Here is a 15525-nt window from a genome sequence, read left to right as displayed (position 1 = left end):
ATCTAAATTTAGTTCCTATTTTATAATTAAGAAAGTTTTAAATTATGATAATCCGTTAACTGGCCTGACAATATCTGAAATTCCCTAGACTACACACAGAAGCTGAAGTGCTCAGTAAGCCAAGGAACTGAAAAAATCTTATTTTTTTGGCTGATATTCAACCATGTGGCCTTAAAGGATACTATCCTGTACATCAGGGAGGTTTTGCATTTACACCTGATAGATGACCTGGGGTGCTTGGTTATGCTTTGTGCCATCTTGGAAGCAGTAAAGCAATCAGGATATGACATGACACTCATACGAAGGATTGTATCATATAGAAAATCCTCTTGTTTTGAACAATGTGAAGGATGTGCTGAAAAGTAGCGCATTCATTATTAGATTAATTTAATCCTTTTTGATGAAGGAATGATCTGAAAACTGTAAGCTAAAACTACAAATGAAACTTTTTTTTTAAATTGACTTGTTCAAAGCCATTCAAACACGTTTCTGTTTGTGTGAGGGCTTTTTTTTTTGTTTTTAAACTATCAGTTTCTTAGTTCTAAGTGTTGGTGCTCATTATTAGACTAAATCTGACCTTTACATTGCTGCTTTACAGTAAAATCTTAATGTGTATTAGCTCAGGTTGCAAGGAGTAACAAGCTCAAGAAGAAATAAAGATTCATTCAATTAGCTGAATACAAAAATAGAGACATACAGGAATTGAAAAAATGGAAAAGATCACTATTTCCCATTAACTTAAAACTTTATTAAATCCCAATATGTCTTTTAGAATGTTTGGATGCTTCAGATGATCTTTTTTTCTGTGTTTTTTTTCTTTTCTTTTTGCTCTTAGTTTGTCATTCTAAGGTCTTCCAAAAGAGTGAGAAGTTATGTTTGGTAGAATAGAGTCTAAAAGTGTAGTGTACTAACTTTAATGTGCAATGAAAGTAATTGAAATGGTTAAACATGAAAATCAGTTTAAAAAATTAAGCATAAAGTAATAATAAGTATATATTAGCAAAGTATTATATGTTATTATAGATACTAACAAAGGCATTAGTTTCAGTCTTATTTCTGAGAATATTTATATAAATAATAAGGTCTTTATGTGGGTAGATAGATCCATTAGCAACACATATGAATAGTACTAGAGACAAATACATGCTGACTTTGGTGCATTACATCTGAACCTTACTATACCTGCAGTACATGTCAAATGTACGAGTGAGGAGTTTTATTTTGAACAGAAATAATAACCGTAGAATAAAGTAAATAATGAAAAACCCTTTCACTGGTGTCCTGTATCAGGAATCCAAGTGCAGCAGAAAAGTGATGATTACTTATGTGTTTAGGAGTGTCTAGGCATGTGGGGGATGCGCTGAAAGGCCATGCCTCCCCGTACTTGCGGAAGATCTGCGCTGTTGGGATCCCTCCGTGGGGCATCCTTGAGAACCAGAGGGACCTCATTGGAAAAGATGTGAGTTGGACACATTTGGCTAGCAAAAACCTTCATGTTCAGGGGATGTTTTAGCTTTCTTACCTACATCATTTTCTGCCTGCTTCGCTTCATTGGTTCGATTTTTGTTGTCAATAAAAGAAATCTTAGGTTATGCTCAGCAATTGAATTCTATTGCATGTGGAGGCTCTGTGTTTTGCTTTTCATCTGTAAGTAGTTGTTTTAAAATGTTTCTCTTCTCATAGGAAATTGGCATTCCTTTTTGAAACTTTGTAGTTAACTAGGCGATTGTCTCGTGCATGCACATGATGTATTTTGACAGTCATGTGATTGAGGATAAGCAAACAGGTTAATGGTGAATGCAAATAGGCTATTAAAATGCATAATTTTTATTCATCAACTGGAATTTTTTGTGAGTGAAAATGTGAGGATACAATCTACATAACTGCTTAAACACACTTGACAACTACGGGCAAAATCATTCCGTGTAAACGAGAGCTCATATTTTTCTTAGTGGAAATACAACAGGGAAAAATATGCCTTTATGTTTCAGCTGTTACAAAGACAGGCAGGCAGTAACTCATCTCCCCACTAAGGACTGTGAGCCTAATCATAAATGCTTTCTGTGGTATTAATTATATTTTTTTGCTGTTAAGAATCAAATGAAAACCCGTGCTTGATTAGAGCAGCAGGAAGCATAAGTGGAGACTTCCACACAGTGTGACAAAGAAATACATTCAAGTGAGGCAATATATACAAGGTAATATTTTGATGGTTTCTTTGAGGATCCCTTTATTTTGATTTTCTCAGGTAGTTTGCCTGTACCAGACTCTTGGTAATCCACTCAGCAAGCTCAGTACCCTCAACAGCATGCATTCTCATTTCCTGATGGCAGATGATGGGACAGTAGGCAAGTATGGGAATGAAATGATGCTCAGGAGGAATTTGGAGAAGCACATATCACTTCAAAAAATACACACAAGTGAGTACTGCCTTGGTCAGATTTATCACAGTTTGAAAATCTGTCCTAAAAGTCACGGGGATTCTTGGCATTTCCCGTTACATGCTGCGTGTCTTCAGTTGTCGTGGATTTCACTAGGGTTGAAAGTTACTCAGTTCGAGTGAACTCTGACTAACAGAAGAAAAGAAAAGGAGCGCACTCTCAGATTAAGTGTTTGGGATAACTCAGATTTTAGTTTCTCAGTTGCAGAAACTTCTAATCAAATTAAATTATTCAGAAAGTGCTGAGCATGTGCTCACTTTCCAGTTTTGCGTGGTCTCTGTATCAGCACTAGATAATTTCCCAACATTTTGGGTAGGTGGTAAGACTGTCAGATTCAGTAGCACTCGAATCCTTCTCCGTCTGTTTATAATACTTTTATCCTCATTGTACTTGCATTGCATACCTCAGACCTCCTGTGGAACAGAAACACAGACTGTTTGCAAAACGGAAATTTTAGTTAGTGTTTCTATTAGCCAGATTTTGTAACTTCCGCTTCCATTGTTTGCCTATGCAGTAACTGAGTTGTGTTATAGAAATTGTAAAGAAACTATTTATTACCTAGACAAGTATTTCTTTTTATGGAGTAGATCATATAAGCAATTTCTGAAAGCTGCTTCTGTTCTAGTGATTTAAATCATGATATGTGTTAAACAGATATTTGCAGAGTTCTAATATTGAATGCTTGCTTTCTTTATCAGCTCATGGTATAGTTTTTACAGACTTAGAAACCTACCCAAAATCTTTTTAATGTGTTCACATTTACAGCTTCTTATTCAGCCTCTAATATTTTTTCTTAATATGGCTTTTTGTAACTGGAATTTCCTATTGTTTTTTCTATTTCTGTTGCATCTTATTTGACAGTTATTTCTGATTATTAAACAACACCCTGCTGCTGTAAAACTTGTCAAAGTCTGCCAAAAAAGTGCCTAATTGCTTTTCTGTGTATATAGGCAAGCAAATGGATATGGACCACATTTCAAACAGCATCAGTGTCCTTGTATGTGTGCGAGCTATTGTGAAGTGCAGAAGAAGGATATTTTGTGTAGTATGGGCTTTCTTCTCCTTTCCAATGCTAGGGCTGCTTACAGTTGCATCATGAGGTTTTCATGACCTTTTTGCTCTGTTCTGTGAAAGTTGGTCTTAAAAAATATAAGTGATAGTGAAGGTGTGATTTCCTCTCCGTTTAACCATGAAGTTACTGTGAGATTCCTTCATAAGTATTCACTGATGAGACATTCTGATGTGTTTTTTTTTGTTTTAACCAAGACCTGTTTGTAACTGGTTAGGTGTGTTTTGAAACAGGAATGGGCCAAGGTGTACCTGTAGTTGGGTTGGTGGTGGAAGGAGGCCCCAATGTGATCCTAATGGTGTGGGAGTACGTGAGGGCCAGTCCAGCTGTCCCCGTGGTGGTCTGTGAGGGCACTGGCAGAGCTGCAGATATCCTGGCTTTTACCCACAAACACACGGGTGATATAGGGTGAGTAGTGGCATACTGCACCTCCTGCTTGGTTTGCAATATTGGGAGGGACCTGAAAATGCCTGTCTCCAAACTGGAGCGATAAGAGATTACTGCCTCTTATAATGACCTTGCTGTGGGCTTCTGCTGGCTTTTACTTCTCTGAAGTAAGAACAGTACTACTTCCTTCTCTGCCTCAGCCCAGTGTTAAAAAAACTATCCTGCCAAAATTAGTAGGCTTTTCTCAAGAGGAAAACTTTGAAACTGCATCTAGCTATTCTGAGTTATTTCAATGTTTCTAGCTTCTGGCTATGGATGGTGTTGGGAGACCCCAGATACCTGCTCTGCTTTTGGCCCGATCTTTTCATCCCTCTTGTCAGGATTGTAAAAGCTGGGCTTGGGCTTGGGTTACACAAAGCTTTTGAGACTAGGGCTGGGATTATTGGCTATGGGTGCCTCAGTCTCAAATAGGAAGAGGACCAGTGCTCCCTAGCCTTGGTTTAGGTCCTAGTATATTTCAGATGTATTCCAATATGCCCTGTATTTGTCATCCTGTCTAGCTGTGATTCCTTCTGCCACCTCCAGTGCAGCCTCAGCAACCCAGAGCCTTTGGTCAGCTGCAGATGCTGGGATACTGAAAGAGAGAAAAACATTACAAAACTTAAAATGTTTTTTTAGCTGTGTATTCATAAATAATCCTTTGGAAACGCTTAACTTTTTCTTTTCTTGATTTCTAATGGTTTATGTGTGTGGTCAGAAGTAATGGCTATGTAAATAATAATTTATGTTATGTGATGCCTTTACTGTGTTTTGTTGAAAGAAAGGAGGAATAAGTAAACAGAGAAATGAAAGTAAAAGAGGTTTCTCAAGTGTCTCTGCTTAGCACAGGTTTCTTTTATGGCAGAGGTGTCATTTGGGGTGGGATGAAATGGCCAAAAATATACTTATTCTTGCTTTTATGTCTGTTCTTAAGGGAGCTGCGCCCTCATGTGAAGGAGGAGGTTTTAGTAATGATTCAGAACACCTTTAATTTGGGGCAGAAACAGTCCAACCACCTATGTCACATTTTGATGGAGTGCATGGAGCACAGGGAATCCGTGAGTAGGGCTCGCATGCTGATTTTAAGATATCTTTGTTCGCTGTTACCCTTTTTGCTCTTTCTCTAATGGGCTTGCTTGGGCTCGGTGGCTGCAAAATAATAGCCTTATCTCTGATATAGAGATGACAAGGGAGCGTCTGTGCTCCTATGTGCATTTCTGCTGGTTTCAGTGCAAGCCATGTACTGCAGGGGAAAGGAAGCTTAGTGTGTTTGGTCAAAACTCCTGAAAAGGCAACATGAAATGAGTTCTCTTCCTTTTTTTTTTTCTTTTTTAAAGCACCAGTAACTGATTTGTGTATTCTTTGTTTTACTACAGTGTATAGTAGGTCGTTCCACAGAAGCTGTTTAGTTGACTTCTCAAGTCTTAGTGGTTGCTTATGAAATGACAGTCTTTGTGTTTTTGGCAAAAAGGCTGACATCTTTGTTTTCATAGTAAAGATCAAGTGATTTTTACTTTTTTTTCCTTCTCTACTAGTGTCTTTGTAGTTTAGAAATGCATCCATCCATTCTTTGACTCAGAATTTTGCTAAAATTTGTCTCTAGGGTAACCAGGTTTTTGAAATGCGCTGGCACGTTTAGTGGCTCAGGTACTCATTTGGGGATACTAAGTGTTCCTTACGAAAGTCATGTCAGTTGTAGCAATGGACAGTAAAATGGAAATGGTTTAATAAATTTTTGTATTTTTTATATTTTTTGTATGTTTTATTATATTTGAGTGTCTAAGACTGTTTTCTAGTTGAAAACTGAGTAGATGTCAGTCTTACTGCATTTTTACATTTCTCAGCTTTGAAAACTGACCAAAAGGACATAAGCTCATGTTATTGTGCAGTAGTTTGATGTCAGTTTGCCTGCAATGCCATTGCATTAAAAAGCAAAATGATATAATTTCTTACGGAAACAAAGTAGATATATTCAGGTATGGGCCCTTTGCCGGTGTTTGTGCTGACATCTGTGCGATTTAATCTACCACAACCCTTACCAGGAAGAAATAACCTCAAGCCTGTCTGCCCCATCTCAAATAACGTACTTTTCACTTCTACCAGATAACCATATTTGATGCGGAGTCTGAGGAACGGCAGGACATTGATTTGGCAATTCTGACCGCACTCCTGAAAGGTACTTATCTGAGAATACGACCTGTTTTCATCTGACGTATAGCTCCCTTGGCTTACCCATTCACAGCAAAGGAATAACTTTAATGTGTGAGAGCTATTAGATGCTTTCCTTGCTTCCTAGGCACAAATATATCTGCTTCAGATCAGCTAGATTTGGCATTGGCCTGGAACCGACTGGATATTGCTAAGAAACATATATTGGTCTATGGACAACACTGGAAGGTATGTTTTATTTTTCACAGCGGCTTTGTATCTTATTGTGATGACCAATTTTCCATGATGTGCCTTTGTCAGGCTTTAGTTGAGGAGTAGTTTGGTGCTTGGATTCAGTCTTGGCATAATCATCTTTGATTTTGGAGAGACGCTTCTTGAAACCGCAGCGTTCAACAACAGTGAGCATCACATGAAAACTAAAAACACGCTTGTTTATCCAGTCCTATCATTTTCCCTGCTAGCTTTTCAAACTAGTTTCACTGATCCTTCTGGATATATATCTCTCAAGCCTGTCCTGGCAGTCATTGCTGGTCAAAGACATTTTATTGTAACACGGAACGCTCTTTTCCCCAAAGGAATAAATATACTGCCTCTGTTTTCCTAGCTGTAGACAGTACAGAAATCACTAGACCAATACTGAATCCTTTGTGGAGCTGCCAATTTAAAAAAAAAAAAAAAAAGAGAATTAAAAGTGTCATTTTGGTGTTATTTTTTTTTTATAAACTCCATACCTCTCCAGAAATGCTATTGCCCTTTTTTTAGAAAAGCAAATATTTTCTTCAAAAAATGACATCTGAGGCTACTAGAAATAAATCTCCTTAATTTTCCTCTTCCAAGAATTACAGAGTTGATATTGCCAGTCCCTGTGAGAACCTTTTTTTCTTTACAATCTACATTTTGGATGATGCCAGGTGAATATATTTTCTACTGAGTGACCTTAGCTGATGGTTTGAAAAAGAGAGTTGAATTCATTGACCACCAATCTATATTTTCTTGTGGTATGTAAGACTAAATATGTGGAATATTATACCCAAGATATCTACAGTTCAGCATTCCTGAATTAATAGATGCTTCTGTTATTACCTCTCTGGGCTCAGCTCACTAGCTGTGAAGTGGAAAATCTGGTAAAAACAAATGATGTCGAGTGCCCCCCGAAAAACCCAGAAGGGAACTACCAATTTCATTTTCAGGATTTGAACACTGTGGGAAAGATAAGGGATGTGCCAAGCCAGGAACAATAAGGCTGGAACCAAGCGTTGAACAGCTAGCTGTGAAGTGAGCAGTATTCACTCTGTGAATGGGACGTGGCTGAGTCTGGTGGAGAAACACGGTATCTGATTGTACAATGAATAATTGTGCCGTTATTCATCATGACGAATTAGGTGATAGCTTGTGCGTGCTTGACCTCATAACTGTAATAATATTTCTGTAACATACACTATTGTTTTTATGAAATATAAGAAAGATAGATACGTGAATCAAGACGTATGCTTATTTTTGCCTTTAAGAAATTTATTGCAATATGCTATTATGTTTTCACTTTATGAAGAGAATATATTTTTCTCAATGTCTTCTTTCACTGGATGGTTTATAGCGTGTAAATTTTTTTATTTACATTCATTTATCTCTAACAACTCGGCTGTCATACTGTCAACAGTAGAAAAGCTTTCAGGAAAGCACGGTTTGTGTAAGGTATTAAAGAAAGTGGACGCTCTATTCATTATTGTCTAAATGTCTGTACTGTTCGAGTAAGTCAGAGGTATTGAGCCTTTGTCCTTTTTTATCGCTAAAGTTACATTTTGGCAAGGCCAAAAGGATTTGCATCCTTCCTTTGCTAGCTATTTGCACTTTGCTATTACACTATAGAGGCAGGTGGAGCCTACTGTGAGTGAGTGGTGAATTAGTATAACTGATGAAAAAGTGAAGAGCAAAAGCTGAGCTCTTAAATGAGACTGCTAATTTTTAGTGGACTTTTTTTGCTGCCTGATATTTTCATTTGATGCTTCTGGTTCTTGTAATACTAGCAATAATGAATGTCACCACTCTGGCACTGATGACCTTAGAGAACTGTTTCATAGTGCCCCTTCGCTCCTTGCTTTTCCAAGCTGATAATCTGTTTAGTTTCTCCTTGTCTCTCACAATCTTTGCTGCTCTTCTGTGTACTTTTTCCAGACCTTTAAGTCCTTTTTTGGGATAGGTTGACCAACACTGCATCCAGTAGTCAAGATGTCAGATTCTCCATTTAATTATTTAGTGACATCCTAATATCTTATACATTATTCTGTAGTCATCTAAAAATAAACCCTAATGTTCTCTGTGCCTTTTTGACTTGTATTGAACTTGTTTTCATGCTTTCAGAAGACAGGTCCACTAACACCTTTGCTGAATTAAGTTCAAGATTGACATTGTGCCGGCAGGCATTGTTTCACCAATGCACATTATTTCACATTTACCGATGTAGAGTTTCACCTTCTTTTCTTTGGCTGGTTAGTCTGTATTCTGAGATTCTTTTGCAGCTCTTCACAACAGTCAATTTAATTACTATGAATATTTTTGTATCATCCGCAAGTATTGTCAAATCAATATGCAACCTGTGGGATATCCCTGAGTTTCCACCACGAGTGCTATTCTTTTTTTTTCCTATCATTTGATCACTTATTAATCAATGAGAGCACACTTATCTTGTGACAGTAGAATTCCTTTACAAGAACTTCAGGAAAGCTGTTATCAAAAGTTTTTTAGGGGCTACAAAAGTACTCTATCAATCAGACAGCCTTATCCTCATTGACTCCCTGAAAAATCTCCAGTAGCTTTATGATTTCACTCTACAAATTGTGTTGGTTCTCCTTACTGTTTCATATTTACACATGTCCCTATTAGTGCTATTCCTTATCAGAGTTACATTATATTTGTTCGTACAAAATTCTGACTGTATTGATATGCAGTACCTGAACAGTATGTGCACCTGTATCCTTTTTAAAAATTGGCATATTTTTTACCATTTTGCAGTCTGCTGGCAGAGAGGCTGATTTCAGCTACACTGCAGTTCCCTGGGCACTCTTAGGTGAATACTACTTGGTCCTGACAATTTGCTATCATTTTATTGATGACTTCTGAAATCTTTTCTACTGACACTTCAGTTTGACACAGTTCCTCAGATTTGTATTCCATAAAGAACAGCTTTGATGTAGGAACTTTGGTAACATATTCTGTAGTGAACAGTAAGGCACAGAATTAATTTACGATTTCTGCAATAGCCTTATCTCCTTGAGTATTTCTTTTCTACCTTAATCATCTTTCAGCCTTACAGATTTGCTGGCAGTCCCACTGCTCCTCCTCCTCTGCTTCTGATGTGCTCGAAACAGATTTTTGTACTGGTTCATATCTACTTCAGTGCAATTATTCAGTGTCGTTTTGAATGAAAAAGCCGTTGTCAAATAATGAATATGTTCTCCCCTTCAAGTAAGATGTAAAGAGCTCATAATAAAAAATTCTTACATCTGTCATTGCTTCTCCAAGCAAAAAATTGGAAAGGCATATATTCCTTTTTTTTCCCATTGAGCAGGTAAAGATCTTACATAATAATATTTTCTTCATACATTGTAAAGAAGCAAAACACCCCAACCAAACAAAAAACATAAATACTATTCTAAAGCTCTCTTGTTGCTTAGTTGCATTCTTAATTAATGAGGAGTAATTCCTCCCCACCCCTGTACAATTGTAAAGATCTACAGTTTCTGCATGGTTATTGTGACCACGTGTTCAAATTTGGAAATGTATGTTTAAGCAGCAATCTATAAGTGACTGTTCATGCAGTCTTAGTGTTTTTGTTATGTATTTAAGTATTTCAAGGAAACATGCATGGTTATATTCCTATTGTGGGCATTTCTTTTTAGAAGTCTGGTCCTAAAAATTCACAAGGTAAGGATTATAATCAGCTGTTACTATGTTTCTGCTTAAAGGTTGGCTCAGTCTCAAGTGGGCTTTACAACAAAGAATGTCATTCTAGTAGTTACCAGACGGCTGTCTAAACCTCTTTAGACACACTGCCAGACCAAGGAATGACTGCTCTAGGAAATTTAATCCACGAAGGGTCACTTGAGATATTTCTGAAAGAAATGCTGATAATTCATAAGCATTGCACAGGCTTTCTTTTGACATGCGTTGCTTTTGTAATGTTTACTGATCATCTTTTAATGTCGCAAAAATCCAGCAAATATAAATAAATATACGAAAGACCAGCTTCACATACCAAGTTAGTGCTAGTACCTGCCCTGTTTGTATGCCAAGATTCTCGTTTTTCACACCCAGCTGCATTTTCTGTGCATGAGTGTTCTGTAGAAATCTATTCTTTTGCTGTCATAGTTCATCGTGTTCTCAACTCCTTTTGTATTTTGCATCGAGAAATCTTGTTGCGCTCTGTGCAAGTACTTTGACTAGAGTGCTTCCCCAGTTTGGATACTGTTGTAGGTAGAACTCTTTTTTGCAGTGACTTTTTTGCAGAGTTTACCCTACCACAGATCCTTTCTCATATTGGAAAAGAAATCTACATTAAAGAACTTCAAGTTCTATAGGAAGATCTTGAAATATAGTACCTTGAAAGGGTTTTTGTCGTATGTCAAAAAAGAAAGATTTTTTTCCCGTCATTATCGTACATTAGCTTCTGAAGTGAATTAAAGGGTTGGAGAGGTATTGTTGGAGACTGGCTGTAAAGTTAGATTTGTAGAAGTCTTTACAGACTTTTTGGTTTATGGCGAGTCAGTTTTTCTCCCCCTCTCTTTTTACACAAATGCTTCTTCCACCATATTTTTCTTTTAGATCGTACACTTTAAATATACCTAAAGGCAGATCACCGTGACAGAGAGATCCTGAACCGTTAAGGAATGTTTTATTGATTTCCAAAAATAAATCATAGTAATATTTTTAGGTAATATTTTTCTAATCTCTTTTGCTTATTCCTGTCCTTCTGGAGGTTGGTGCCTTGGAACAAGCAATGCTGGATGCTTTAGTGATGGATCGTGTAGATTTTGTGAAGCTGTTAATAGAGCATGGAGTGAACATGCACCGTTTTCTTACCATATCTCGACTGGAAGAGCTTTACAATACGGTGAGTGTTTGAAATCCCAGTATACAAAATGACACACAGATAACTTGTAGAAATGAATGTGTAGAGAGAATAACATTTTTCTTGTGATTAGGTGATTAGTTCTTAAGTGATTAGATAATAAGGCCATATTTTAAAGAAGGGCTTTTGGAAAAAAGTTATAAATGAACATTTTTTGATCAATTTTGACTGTAAAGTTGGATTTTTGGATTGCTATCCCAGCTTTTTATTTTGGAATTCGTTGACTCAGGTCAATGAATTCATTGACCCAGACTGAATATAGAAATTAACTCGTGAAATATATTCTGATTTTAATTTGATTTGTGATATATGTTTATCTTGCTGAAAATGGTCCACTGTTTAACCAAGGTGATATTAAATTCTTTTTAAAATATGACCAGGTTTAAGATAAAAGAAATGTTGCAGATAGGTATTTAAATGCTTCTGAGGACATTTGTTAGGGGAGCTTGAATAGCAGAGGCTTATGGTGAAGTTCTTCTAGCTTTGTTTCACAATCTTGACTTTCAAACACAGAGAGACATGTTCGTTTACTCTCTTTTTTTTCACATCACAGAAACAAGGACCATCAAATCTACTGCTGCATCACCTAGTTCGAGATGTGAAACAGGTAATATACTTAGGAAAGGCTGAGGAGCAAAGAACGATACTTAAAACTTCCTTGTCCGGTGGCACACGACTGTTAGATGATAGTGGAGAGTGTTTAGGAATAGAAGTGATGGGTTCATGACTACAGTCCTATATCTGGAGGTTCATCTTCATCTCACGAATCCCCGCAAGCAATTAACTACCACCAAATGCTCCCAGGAGACCCATACCTTAATTTGAAAGCCAGGCAGTTTGTATAGATGAAACTATCCCTTTCTTAAGTTACCAAAGTGACATTATGCAGTGACTGTAGAAGGGGCTTAGCGAATTAGAGCAGTAATTACGCTCATTGCTCAGAGGTTTTTCTTTTTATCCCCAAGGCTAAAAAAGTCTTTCCTTGTTAAGCAGTAGCAGAAAGATACTGTGACAAGATGCAGCATTTTTTGTGTGTGCTGCAGTGCCTGGGAGAACAGAAGGTGGCAGTGGATGACTACTGCATGGAGCACTGGCTGATTTAGGAGTTTAGGGGCAGCGTAATTATTTAGCTATGCAGTTAATTTGTTTTATGTTTCTGTTATCTGTTACAAATCCCAGTATTGCTTACCCAAGGAGGGATGAGCTTTTCTTTTTGCATTTAGTCTCCACTCTAGGAGATGCCTAGATCCAAAACTAGATTAATTGGCTAATTCTTCCCAGGGTATGAACACTGATATAAAATAAAATGGCAAATCTGGCTGTTTACAGAGTTGCCTGCTATCAAGTACTGGCATTTCTGGTATGATTTTCGTATTGAGGGTGACCTTAATGCCAATCTTACTGATGCCACTATGGATAGATGTAAGGGTATTCTGGTCTCCATGGCAAGCTGCTTCCTGTACTGTCCTGTACAGCTGAGGTCTAATTTATGTGGTGAACCTGGAAGATCTTTGTACTGAAAATACGTTCAGCTTTTCCAGGCTGACAAGTCTGTCTTTCTCACTCAAACTGAAGTGATGGGCTCCTTGATATGATCCCTCTCCTAAAACTCTCAGCCTGGTTACCTCTCAGGACATTCTGGGAGATCTCAGTGTGTGATCTAAAGGGGCGCTTAAAGTGGAATAGTGGAATTTAGGTGGAATGTGGGTGCATAATTTTAAAATTTTTTACTCCAGTGGCTAAGCTAAAATCAGTTGGGACCTGCAGATGGGTGTAAATGTTGAAAAAACTTTCACACCTGACTTTTTCAAGTATATATGATGGTCTGTGCATAAGTTGTGCAGTCACAGTCTTTTTATAGGATAATACAGTAGTTAGGACACTCACCAGAGAACTGTGAGCCTGGATTTTAGAACATAACCTCTGTTACTATGACCAGTTTTGCTGAGTGGAGAAACAAAGCCGTCTACCCTGACACCATATAGTGTATGTTTTAGTGCAGAGAAGTATCTACAAATATAGGTGGACAAAAATACCTGCTTAACTCTCAGCACTAGAGCTGCCAAGGTGTCTCTTGTGAGATCGATTTTTGCCGCAGAGCTCTCAGAACATGCTAGTGCCTCTCGTTCCCTGGGCTGGGCTGTGATAGTTGGCTAGACTGAGGGCTGTCACTAAAGTCTATTGAAAAAAGCTCTATCTAATAAAGAAAATGGCTTTTCACAGTTTGAAAGGCATAGACTACTGGCAATATATAGAACGCCTCTGGTCCCATCTATGCCCAGGCCCATTTTTCACTTCCAAGAGCTACAGTTTAAGATTTTACTGAAAATCGTTAAAGCTTGCATGAAATCACAGAATCACAGGATGGCTGAGCTTGGAAGGGACCTCTGGAGATCATCTAGTCCAACCCGCCTGCTCAAGCAAGGTTACCTAGAGCATATTACCCAGGATTGTGTCCAGATGGCTTTTGAATATCTCCAGGGAAGGAGACTCCACCACCTCTCTGGGCAACCTGTCCCAGTGCTCTGTCACCCTCACAGGAAAGAAGTTTTTCCTCATGTTCAGACAGACCTTCCTGTGTTTCAGTTTGTGCCCGTTGCCTCTTGTGCTATTGCTGGGCACTACTGAGAAGCATCTTGCCCCATCCTCTGGATACCCTCCCTTCAGATACTTGTACACATTGATCAGATCGCCTCTCAGTCTTCTCTTCTCCAGGCTGAACAGGCCCAGCTCCCTCAGTCTTTCCTCATATGAGAGATGCTACAGTCCCTTAAACATCTTAGTAGTGCTTTGCTGGACTCTCTCCAGTAGTGCCATGTCTCTCTTGTACTGGGGAGCCCACAACTGGATGCAGTACTCCAGGTGAGGCCTCCCCAGGGCTGAGTAGAGGGGCAGAATCACCTCCCTCGACCTGCTGGCAACACTCCGCCTAATGCACCCCAGGATCCCATTGGCCTTCTTGGCCACAAGGCCACACTGCTGCCTCTTGCTTAACTTGTTGTCCACCAGCACTCCCAGGTCCTTCTCCATACAGCTACTTTCCAGTAGGTCAGTCCCCAGCCTGTACTGTTGCTTGAGGTTATTCCTCCCCAGGTGCAGGACTTGCCTTTGTTGAACTTCATGAGATTCCTCTCCGCCCATCTCTCCAGCCTGTCGAGGTCCTTCTGCATAGCAGCACAGCCCTCTGGTGTATCAGCCACTCCCAGTTTGGTGTAATCGGCAAACTTGCTGAGGGTGTGCTCTATTTCTTCATCCAAGTCACTGATGAATAAATTAAACAAAAATGGAGCCAGTATTGAGCCCTGGGGGATACTGCTCGATATATGCCTCCAGCTAGACCCTGTGAAAGATAATATATTCATCAGAGAATCTGCGCCAAACCTAGTGTCATGAAATTACAGCAGAGATAGATAAACTGGGAAGCGACAGTGCTTTAAATGGCAGCGGTGAGAGGCTCAGAAGGTCTGGCTAATGTAAGCGCAGATGCTGTCCTAGTTATCGTGACAGTGTAGAGCCTGTACAAGAGGCCACCAGTCTCCAGGAATTATAAAACATAAATATGTTTCATACACTCTCCTTCATTTATGATTAGGTAATAAACTGGCTAATGAACGAGTCATACCATGCCAGTTTTCTCTTGTTATCAGAGAAACAAGAGTCTTTCCGATCTGCCTGGCTGCTTGTGATTTTGTTGATGGATTGTTGCCCTCACTGTTGAATGCAGCTGGTCTTCACAGAATCACAGAACGGTTAAGGTTGGAACGGACCTTTAGAGATCATCTAGTCCAACCCTTTTGCTCAAGCAGGGTCACCTAGAGCAGGTTGCCCTGCCTTCCTTCACTATGTGAAATATCTAGTGTACATTTGAATAGCACTGCCAAATGCTGACATGCAAATGAAATAGCATTGCAAAATCTTGTGACATTTGGTGTTTCAGAGTACCCTTCCCTTGGATTACAAGATATCCCTAATTGATATTGGGCTGGTGATAGAGTACCTCCTTGGTGGAGCTTACAGGAGCAGCTACACAAGGAAGCATTTCAGAATCCTGTACAACAATCTCTGCAGAAAACACAAGGTAAAACGTCTGCAAAATGGCAACTGCTGGTCACCAAGGAAAGCCAAAACACAACACCTAAAAACATCTCAGGCTATCATTGTGGTTTGACTGAAAAGTGTTGGCTAAATGTATTCCATGCTTAGTCTGTTTTATGGATCTCTTAATCAGCTGTGATAAATTTGCTGATAAAACAGACAAATCTCCCCCAAACTACTCCCCCCTGCCCCGCCAAAAC

The 15525-nt window shown here is 38.8% G+C and overlaps 1 protein-coding gene across 1 annotated transcript in view; it reads left to right on the top strand.

Moving 5' to 3' along the window:
- The window catches only part of TRPM6 (transient receptor potential cation channel subfamily M member 6), a 99947-nt gene that overhangs the window by 32244 nt on the left and 52178 nt on the right, over window positions 1–15525 (top strand). The window contains exons 7-15 of the mRNA XM_068927820.1: window positions 1335–1459; window positions 2249–2420; window positions 3744–3918; window positions 4871–4994; window positions 6040–6112; window positions 6233–6333; window positions 11078–11212; window positions 11784–11837; window positions 15168–15308. Of these exons, the coding sequence (XP_068783921.1) occupies window positions 1335–1459; window positions 2249–2420; window positions 3744–3918; window positions 4871–4994; window positions 6040–6112; window positions 6233–6333; window positions 11078–11212; window positions 11784–11837; window positions 15168–15308 (1100 nt within the window). The remainder of the gene's footprint in view (window positions 1–1334; window positions 1460–2248; window positions 2421–3743; window positions 3919–4870; window positions 4995–6039; window positions 6113–6232; window positions 6334–11077; window positions 11213–11783; window positions 11838–15167; window positions 15309–15525) is intronic.

Source organism: Struthio camelus, chromosome Z (genome assembly GCF_040807025.1).
Source record: "Struthio camelus isolate bStrCam1 chromosome Z, bStrCam1.hap1, whole genome shotgun sequence".
Classification (NCBI taxonomy): Eukaryota; Metazoa; Chordata; class Aves; order Struthioniformes; family Struthionidae; genus Struthio; species Struthio camelus.
Note: the sequence above shows the minus strand (reverse complement) of the source record. Positions and strands in the feature narration are given on the sequence as shown.